General features: G+C 49.3%; 1 protein-coding gene across 1 annotated transcript in view; it reads left to right on the top strand.

The window, feature by feature from the left end:
• The first annotated feature begins 1,550 nt into the window (after positions 1 to 1,550).
• The window catches only part of LOC119453821 (uncharacterized), a 95,426-nt gene continuing 86,201 nt past the window's right edge, over positions 1,551 to 10,775 (top strand). The window contains exon 1 of the mRNA XM_037715863.2: positions 1,551 to 1,844. Coding sequence (XP_037571791.1) covers positions 1,769 to 1,844 — 76 coding nt within the window. The 5' untranslated portion in view covers positions 1,551 to 1,768. The remainder of the gene's footprint in view (positions 1,845 to 10,775) is intronic.

The following is a 10,775-nucleotide window of genomic DNA, read 5'->3' as shown; positions in this document are numbered from 1 at the left end:
GCGGTCCAAAAAAAAAAAAAAAAAAAAAAAAACTGGGCGTGATGTTAGAAGCGCAACGTCGTGAAATTCGTTAAGGCGAAAAAAAAAAAAAGAACAGAAAAAAGAAGGCGGGGCCCGTTACCTATGCGTGACGCTATTGTCCAGCTCCGGTATGAGGGAACGCAGGGAAGGAATTTCGCTTGCGGAGGCTAGAAGGGACAAGCGGAGAGAGTCTCGTTGTTGGCGGAGACGGTCGCCTCCCGAAATCATGGGTTCGCGGCATTGAAATATTCATATCTCGGCTATGAATGAACCAATTTGAAAAGTTCTTGCGATAGAACGCTACCAACAGGGCAAGTAACTTCCAGCGTACGACCAAAATTTGCAATGTGGCCTGGTGAGCGGCCCTTTAAAGGCGAAACTTAAGCATCCTCCAAGCTATTTCAATCGTGGTGGGTGGACGTTTGTCTGTAATAGCATACTCAACTCCCACTTCCGAAGAGCTGCCATCACGCGAGGTCGTCATCATGTACATTAGAAGCTGCGCCAGTAGCGGTTTCCAGTTAGGTCAACAGCAGCGCTGCCTAATGCTCCGGGGCTGTCCTTGTCCCGAGCCGACTTCATATTTGCATATTTGCGTATCCACCACCACTCTTACAAGCGGCACGCGGGTTTCCGAGTCTCGACAACGTCTCGTTTTCTTGGATTAGCAAAGACCACTCCGCGACAGCCTGTAACGTGTCCCACCAAAATATTCACCCATTTGAATTCAGCTTGGCCAGCATAACGTTCATACTTAACAATTCTAAATTTTGCCATGTTAATTTTTCACTTCGTTAATGATGCAAACGGCTCCCCGCCCAAATTGGCACCTGGGCCGGTATTTTGCAGCGATGCCTTATGACTTATTCTTTACTAGCCTTATCATCCACCGCTCACGGCCGACTGATCCCGTTGATAACGCGAGCGGACCGTCGCTCTGAACACTGACAAAGCGCGATAAGCGCGAAAAGGCATTAGCACTGGAAAGGCATCGCTACAAAATACCGGCCCTGCCGCAATTTTGTAGCGATTCCTTCTCCGATTATATTCCTTTTCGCACTCTTCGCACTTTGTCAGTGGTCAGAGCGACGTCCCGCCCGCGTTATCAAAGCGATCAGCCGGCCATGAACGGTGGATGATAAGAGTGGCATATAATCGAGCGGAAGGCATCGCTACAAAATCACGGACCAGGACCAGCCGCTCGCGAGCGGTGGTTCACAAGCAAAATAATCGATCGAAATGAATTGTTATGTTAGGTATACGGCACAGCCCCTCGGGTCAACAACAACACCCTGACTCTCATTGAATAGCGTTTTTGGTAGCGCGCAGCATGGTCGAAGACAAGGAAGTTGGTGAACTACGGCAACAGAAAGAACGCGCGCGCCACAAGTGAGGGAACAACCAAGCAAGCAAGCGGGCGAACGAATAAAGTCGAGCGCCCCCTCGACGGTAGTCGCAGCGTCCGTTGCGCGGCTCGGTAGGTTGGTATTTTCAAATTTGACGTATCACGCAGCCGGCACCAATGAGCGCGGCCCACGGCTAGCGCGAGTCGTTTCCCTCTCCTCACGTGCTGCAGACTCGACGTAGCGTTGCTGTACTTCGCGCGCCTCTCTCTCCACGTTCACGCTAAAAAGAAGAAGCCACCGAGAACGAACGCCGAAGGAAACTCGTTGTGTTCTGTGTTCGTCGAAACGTTGGACGTCCTTCTATTGTGTTACTACTTCACTGGTGCGCGCCTCTGTGGACTATGGCCGGCAGCACCAAGCTTCACGACGCGGTACGCCACGACAGATGCCGTCTCATCGCTCGGCTTGTCGCCGAAGGTAAGCGTGTTTGGTTGTCGGCGTGTTCTCGCTCGATCGTGGCGGCCACCTCCGCGTCTTAGAACTTATTGCACTAAGCTAACTATCGTGTTTAAGGCAGCGTCTATCGTTTGGCTATTGCATTGCAGCTGCGAGCTTCGTTGTGTTTCGTTTTTGCTTTGAAAGCGTTTTGTGACGAATCTGTAAACAAACGCGGTCTCAACCTTCAATCGTGGTGAGCGGGCTTGTTCGAAAAAGCGGACCAATCCCGCTGCAGCAGATTGTGTTGACTCTCGTAGGCAACGCTTCAAACGTGTTAAACCTCAACAAATGTAGGCGATGACCACGTGCTGAAACGCGGCGCTTTTCGGTCACACGCATAGGACGTGCACGCTGTGGCGGTGTTTTTCGACGATGCTCGATGCTTTGTTATCAGGTACCAATTTCTGTCCGCGCGAGTTCCTTTTTGTGATCGGGGTTGGCAGGGCCGCTCATTCATCCGTTTCAAGTGGTTACGGCAGCGCTGTAGCGCCATATCATGGCCGCGTTTTGTCACCGTTTGTCGTATGATAATCGCAGTTCGCGGCACGTTTGATGCCAAACTGAACTATAGTCGCAGTAACTTCTCGCAATATCACGGGTCTTCCTAACTACGCTCGTAAACAGGTGTCCGGTGAGTGCCCCTGGACCTCTAACGCTGCGGTAGAGGTTGCTACGTGCGTGTTCAATTGAATCAGTCGGTGTGTTCATCTGGGCATGAATGCTTTTGGGTTCACCCGCTTCCTACCGTAGATTGACACCTCCGCCCGCCAGACTGCGCCGTTGGCCGCGTGTTTACGATGTCGCTTTGTCTTCGCGTCTGGTTCATCGTTGTCCGAAAGTTCATTTTCGTACCGGCTTGTACCATGCATCGCTATTACACCGATTTGCCGGCGGCGATTGCACCTTTGTAGCTTTATGCTTCACTAATTCTGCCCGTCTTGCCCTCTTGTCGCTTAATCAGACAAGCAGATCGTGTTATTGTATCTGCTCGTGGCTGACATTGTTTTTTAGTAGATTCACGCACAGAATCCTCCTGGTGAAATAAAAAAATTGGGGGGTTTTACGTGCCAAAACCACGATCTGATTGAGGCACGCCGTAGTGGCCAGTTCCGTATTAATTTCGACCATCTGGAGTTCTTTGGCGTGCACCCACCCACGGGCGTTAGTGCATTTCGCCCCGATCGAAATGCGGCGGCCGGATCCCGCGACCTCGTGCTTCGGAGCGTGACGCCACTGAGCAACCACGGCGGGTCTCCTGGTGAGGACCAATGTCTCCGTTCGAAAGTCCTTCCTTAATTAAATTGGCCCGCGCAGTGTAATGTGCTCGAGTTTTGGAAACGTGTACTTGTTGAAATTGAACTCGCGCAGTAATTTGAGAAACAGTTTTTTTGTGCAACTGAAGCGAGTGAAAAAACTATAGGCGCCTGTGCTCGACTGCCGCAATTCCGAAACTGCAGCTGTGAAAATGTTTGGCCCCGCATTGAGAGGTTGGTAAAGGTGAGGGCTCGGCTGAAATGTCGCTGCTGGACGTCCGACTGGCCAGCACTGTAGTGTTTAGGAACGCAGTATTTATTTGGGCCCGCCGGCTGATTGCCGTCGTGAACAATGGACCCGGTCTCGCGTGCTATGCATGAAAGCGCCGATCGCGTGCAGACCCATGTAGTGGGCCTGGAAATATTCCAGTTGCTCCGCATAGGTGCGCGTATGCACGAGTGCACTCTCATGTTCCCTCACACGCATCGAGATTGTGATTGTCAGTATGAGTGAGCGCCGAAGGGCGTGAATGGACGAACGCAAGTGCCACTGTGTGTGTCAGTATGAACGCGAGTGGTTGTCGCGGCGATTGTCAGTGGACGTGTGTATACGAAAGCGAGTGAGTACCAGTGAGTGTAAGTGGACGCGAGCGTGAGTGAGTGCAGGTGACAGTCAGTTGGGCATAGGAACGCGAGCGAATGCTGGGATAGGTGAGTACATAGGTGCGAATTTTAACGTGAGTCAGTATATCGGCGAGTGTGAGTCGGTATATCGGCGAGTGTGAGTGAACGCGAGTACTTGTCACTCTGGCTAGGCACGACGGCGTCTTGACGCGAGTTTGAAGGCGGGTTATTGGCAGTGAACGAGTGGGCGTGATCACGAACGTGATTGAGGGCGAATGAATTTGAGTACGTATACGAATGTGAACGTGAATGCGCGTCAATATTGTTACGGCGCAACCGGGAGTGGCGCGAAAGACAGAAGACGACGATTTGGCGTGTCGAGGTGAAATCGGTCGCGGCAGCCGTCTTGTTTGTGTGTCGTTGCCTTTCTTGTAAATATTGTAAACACATCTTACGTGTGATCCCCTGATTTCCGTAACGTAACAAATTGGTGGATTTGCGGAGTACCCATGGTGCACGAGAGACAACGGAGCTCCGCATGACGGTCGAAACAGGGCCCGAAACGGGGCAGCCCACGTCAACGCCTACAACCCCGACGGTTGTCCTGGCTCAGCCGCCTGCTTCGGGAACGTTCTGCGCCACCGACCACCTCGACGTGGAAGACTGGACCGCCACGTATGAGCGTGGGAGTGCCCACAACAAATGGGATCCGACGATTATGTTAGCTAACCTGGTTGTTCTACTTACAAGGCACGGTGAAGGTGTCGTATAACCACGAGGAAGAACTTAACGACTGGGACACGTGCAAGCAGAAGCTGAGGGACTTGTTCGGCCGCCCTGCTGGGCGGAGGAGCGCCGCAAAGAACTATAGCGGCCCGTGTGCAAATGTCCGCAGAATCGTACATAGCTTACATCCAGTACGTGCTGGCTCTGTGCCGACTGCAATATGTCAGAGTCAGATAAGGTTGCTCATGTACTGAGGGGATCGCTGACGATGCTTTCAACCTGCTTATGTGCAAAAATTGTGAGACCCTACAGGACATCATAAAACAGTGTCAGCGCTTTGAGCAGGCCAAGAGCCGCCGCGTTGCAAGGCCGTTCACACATGTGCCGGACACAGTTTCGACATCCTCTTCTGACGATAGGCTAGGGATGCCAGCGACCGTCATCAGCAAACGACCTAACGCGAATAGTGCGGCGAGAACTTGAAGCCATGGCTCTAGCAGCCACCTTTTCCCGCCCCAGTGAGCCGAACAGCTTGCCTAGCTACACTGCCATTTGTGCAGGCAATAGTCCGCGAAGGACTCGCTAATCTTGAAGTTCATTCTGGGGCCGTATTCTGAAACGTTGCACTTCGACGATATTTATTTTTCGCTTTCAGGCGCGCGCTGATTGGCTGGTTGAGCAAAATTGAATGACGTCGGGCTCAACCAGCCAGTGAGCTCATCCAATTTTGCTAAAACAGCCAATCATCGCGCGCCTGAAAGCGAGAAAATATCGCCGAAGTGGAATGTTTCAGAATACGGCCCCTGTATGCGCCGTTGCCGCTTCACAGCTATCTAGTGCTCCTCGTCCATCCAATGGTCAGTGGTATCCCGCACACTACCGAAATCCATCACACTGGAGAACCGCCAGACGATCGGCCAGTCTGTTTTGCCTGCCGGCGTATCGGTCACGTTGCTCGCCATTTTAACAATCAGTAGACTCCTCCCCTTTGCGACCTCCATTCACCAGTTATCGCCCGGAAGAGAGCATGCATTGTTATCAGTCTCCATTTCAAGCGCAACCGCGCAACAGCCTCTAGATGTCGAGCCTGCCGTCATTCCGCCATCAGTCCCATTAACGTTACGCGCTCAACATACACATAGAATAATAAATGAACGAAGGATCGCTCGGCCTTGCTCCTACAGTGCGAGATATACGCTTGCTCTCGGAAAATTCCCGCTCTTAACTTGCTAAAAGTACAAGAATATTGTGTCAGGCTCTATCATTTAATTATGCTTTTGCAATAGGCCAAACAAGTATACTCTTACCGTGAGACGAGGGTTGGTAATTCAGAAGCAACGCAAAAAGACGGGTGGGGTCTAAGGTGGCCAACCGTTTGGAATTTAGCGGGGCAGTCCCGACCCAGTGGGGACTGCTAAAATGTCCCGATTCTTGCTTCTCTTTTCTATTGTATAATAATTACTAGACCAGATTTCATTTTTATCAGGACAGTTCATTCGCACATGCCTCTTTTTTGTGTTCTGTTGGGTTGTCATAAAGACGGTTTCGCCTTTGTTGTAGTTCTAGTTCTGTTGTAGGCCCTAACCGTTCACATTACCTCTGTTGGGGTTGGTAGCCGTGTTAACCAGGCAACTATACTGCACCTTGTGGTAGATCGCGACACGGTAGGACAAAAATAAATCCGCAGTTTCGCTCGGAAGGAGAAGCATCCATAGCGATAGCAAATACGAAGTCGTTTTATCGGCCGTATACACTGGTAAACATAGGCGTACTAGCTCAATTAGCAAGCATGGTGTCACGCGCGCACAAGCAAACATGAGCACATCTCACTGGCTGACCGCGCGCACTCGCTGTCAAAACGCTGGAGTGAGAACGCGCGGCGGCAGCAGCGAGCGAATTGACCTTCGTGCTGCATCTCGCTTCAACGTCAACTAAACAAAACAAGTTTTATTAACGTAAACTACGTTAATTAACGTAACTACGTAAACTACGGTAAACTGCGTATGGCCCGCGCCATACGCAGCCGCGGCCGGAGAACTCTCCGCCCGAGCTTTCTTCCGCTGAGCGCTTCATCGCCGCGGCAGATGCCCGCAGCGAGTTGGTTACGTGGGACCTTTGCTTAGGCGACTTCTCGTTCCCGTACTTGGTGGACCGCTTTCGGGTTGCGACTTTACAATTGCTAGTAGGTACAGCGGGGGCGTGGCACTGCCGGTCACGTGACTTCCGCTTAACACGTGTTGTCATGGCAATCGTGCAGCTCCTATGTGCCTAGGGACATAATCGCTTAGGGACTTTTGAGGCACTGGTCTGGCACGAGACGGTCTTTGGAAGGACCGCCAGTCGTTTGTCCGCAGGCGCGAGGACAAGCGGGTGCAAGAGAGAAAATTGCGTCCGTTCTTGCGCAAGCGGATACTGCTCGCGTTTGTACCCCGGTGCCGTGGCGGAAGCCGCGGTGCAAACGCGAGCAGTATCCGCTTGCGCAAGAACGGACGCAATTTGCTCTCTTGCACCCGCTTGTCCTCGCGCCCGCGGAGCCGCGGTACCGTGGTATAAACGCGAGCAGTATCCGCTTGCGCAAGAAATATATGGGCGCGCACTCGACCGCAGACAGTGAAGGGGGAGGAGCGGGTATGAGCAGGCTTCATACAGATCCGGAAATGTTTTTTTTTTAACTGCGGAGCTGTTTAAGGTCGAGGTTGATCCCTACGGAGCGATGGTCTTCGCAGTTTCTAGCGAAGTGGAGAGAGTATGAAATGAGGAGAGGCGGTGCAGAGAGAGAAAGACAGACAGAGAATGATAGAAATAAAGCAAAAAGGCGGGGCGGGATTAGAGCCCGGGTATACACGGTCCGAAGGCGAGCGTCATAACCACTATAGCTATACACCGACGCTTGCAGAGCATGCTTTTATGGGAACCATATGATTGCGTTGTACCGACGATTGTAACACAACTTGCTATGGGCGAGACAGCGAGAAAAAAATTGAGAGAAAGAGAAACACAGATATAGAGAAAGGAGAGAGAGGCGGGATTTGAACCCGGGTACTCACGGTCCGAAGGCGAGCGTCATACCCACTACGCTATTCACCCATGATCGCAAATCTCCGCTGTTTCATGAGATTTCACAAGCGTGGAACTGGCTTAATATATTTGGAGGGGGGGGGGGGTGCGTAGGGGGAAGCACGTGTCCGGTGTGTCACCCAGTGGCGCGCTTACTCCCTCGGTCTTGCGGTGAACCTTTGTCCGTAAGCGCCGTGACTGTCGCACTGTTTTGTACTTGGGCTAATAAACGCGTGTTGGCAGTTTGATTCCGGTGCCTTCTCTGCGCCGGGTCGCAGGACCTACAAGTAACCTTGCCGTAGCGCCTTCGTGCGCTGTGGAATGGAGGAGCGTCGTACCCTATCCTGTCCATCGCTCGAAGGGCGATTCTCGTGCAAATACATCTCCATAAGAGTTGCATGGAACACTATAAACAATCGACTGTGGAGACGATATAGACAGCTGGAAGTTGCGGTGGAGAGTTTATTTAGTCTCTTTTTCTTGAATTTGTAATCTTGAAGCGCTGTGGTCAACTCTTCCTGCCTTGGTGGCGTCAGTTGCTCTCAGTAATGTGTGAAACATTGACAAATGAACGAATTATATAATAAACGCAAAGGCTTGACGTTCTTAATGCGTAGGCACCTTGAAGTACACTGTAGAGCCTCGTCGTACCGAAATACTTGAGCGTAGAGGTTGGCATCTTACAGTGAAGTTGTGTTTTGTTGCGCACTGAAATTTTGCAATGATCGAGGTGGTATTTCAATGTGTATTCATTTCGATACTACGTTTGATTATGAATTAGATTAGGAATAATTTCAGTATGCTATGATAGGCCGATCCGGCGGGTACGGGTGGCTTAGTCTTTTGGAGGCCCGGAAAAGAAAGCTTTTTTATTTTAAGCAGTTCACAATTTTATACAAACTGGACGATTGTAATCCTATACTTTTATTTTCTGAAGAATTAAAAATTAGTTCCTAAAATAATGGAATAATTGTAACCTTCTCCTGTTCCACTTGCTGAGCAAAAAAAGCAGAAAAAATCACGCCAATTCCACTGCTGTGAAGGATTACCAGCGAAGCAGTTTAGTACACGACATACAGCTAATACAGAATTTAAATCAAAGTATGAGCAAATTTTATATATTGACCGGCGGCGGCGGTCATCCCGAAGAAACACACTGTTATTTTGATCGGCGGCATACATTTTTGTGGAACACTGCCGCCACCTCGGGGAGCCGTAGGAAACTAGACACGCGTGACCGCGGCCGGACTAGAGGGGCGGCACGCGCGCACTCCCTAGAACGGTGGAAGAATATTTAGGTGTTGACACTGCGCGCGAGCGAGCGTCCAGATTATGTTCGGGCGCGCGCGGGCGCACCGAGTAGCTCTGCTGCGAGCAGATAGGTGGCGCCGCGGCCAGCGGTCCCAACTTAGCGGCGCCGGCGGCTTGGCATTCCTCTGCCACCGCTAAATTTTCGTTCATAGTGGAGTGAGTAAATCTCAAAGCGCGAAAAAAAATCGTTATTTCGCATTAAAGTGATAAGTGTACCAGGCTTCGCTAACATGAAGGTTCCTTGTGCAGGGCGTGGATGACGTGAACATGGATCAATCGGGCAGCACTCAAAGCCCACTGAAGTTACCCTCGCGCGCACAATTTGTTTCGCCCAGTCTATCCGCTCATCCAAGCATAAAAAAAATAAAGTGTTAGCCCACGTGCTACCTCTCGATCAGAAGAAAATAGTGACTGCACCAGAAAATGTATTTCATGCTTATCGCTGCTTCCATTCACACTCAGAAAACCGTTCAATCATCGTTGCGCGAATTCAATGTGGCCGCGATATAAATTAAGAAATGAAACGGCGCAAGCTTGCGATATGCAATGCACTAGAGCAAAGTGGCTTTTCATGGCTAGAACTTAAGATGAGAATGCACATCAGCTATGTAAAAACTCTTTCAAATGTGAATTTATTAGGCGGGACGAAGGCAGGCGTCTATCTTGAATTAGAGCATCACTACCACAGTTTACTGATGAAAACCTGAGCAAATGCCTCTTTTATTCCGATTCCACTTAACATAGATATTATTCATTGGGATTTCGTCCATTGAGGACTGAATGGCGCTTGCAAGATCTAAAAAAAGAGGTGACTTCCTTTTTTCTTAAATTGCATATGAGAATGTGCCAATGTAAGCGTGTTTGACAATGCATGCTACAGCCTGTCCCCAAATACACTTACACCCACCACACAATAATCCCATAGACCTTTTTTTTTTTTTTGCGTAGACACAATACGAAAAAACTTGTGCATGAAGCAGCTCGATAATTTTAATAGGTGATAACCATCCCAGAAGCTTGCGGTCTCATACACTCCCACAATGGAAAAATGTTGTATAAAAACATGCACGCGTGTAATATACACCGCACGCGCATTAAAAAAAAAGAAACAGTAGCCAGGATGGAACAAATTTGAAAATCAGGCACACATCTGCACAGAAAACAGCAGTATTTTACAGGGTGCACAAATATTTCAAAATATGCAAATGTCATGTAGCTGGACAGAACCATAGTAATGTTGTTGCCGTCCCTTGGAGATACTCAGTTATTTTTTACATTCCGCCGAATTAGATAATTAGTCATATTTATTGATCAACTTCTCAATTATTATAATTAGATTAAAAGTATCAATGAGAAAATTGTAGAGCAACATGAAAGACTTCCGATACAGCTTTCTATTGCTCAATACGCGCTACGTAGAAGTGTTTTTCCGAGCATGAAAGAAGCTCACAAATACACACAAAGTGCCTTGAGCCGCCAGTCGCGCGGCAATATTGCTGTATTCGCGGGTTTCGTTCACGCTCAGAAAACACTTTTATGTATCTCGTATTGAGCAACAGAAAGTCATATTGGGAGTTTTCCATGCTGCTGTACAATTCTCTCGTTCACACTTTTTATCCAATTATAGCATTAAAAAAGTTGATTATTCAATTATGAAAATAATTATGTAATTAAGCGGAATAAAAAAATAATCTGAGTATCTCCAAGCAACGGCAGACAACATTACCTTGGTTCTGTCCAGCTACGTGACATCTACATATTTTCAAATATTAGTGCATGATAGTAAACCACCCAGTATATATCTTGTACATGCAGCAAAATTTGCACAAACTACTGTGGCACACAGGAGGTTCTCTCTTCTGCAGCGGCTTTCGAGGTTTATTTGACCGTGTGAGGTTCTTTGGACAGCTTGGAAATAAGGTGGGAATCCTTTTATCTA

This window comes from Dermacentor silvarum, chromosome 5, assembly GCF_013339745.2.
Source record: "Dermacentor silvarum isolate Dsil-2018 chromosome 5, BIME_Dsil_1.4, whole genome shotgun sequence".
Classification (NCBI taxonomy): Eukaryota; Metazoa; Arthropoda; class Arachnida; order Ixodida; family Ixodidae; genus Dermacentor; species Dermacentor silvarum.
Note: the sequence above shows the minus strand (reverse complement) of the source record. Positions and strands in the feature narration are given on the sequence as shown.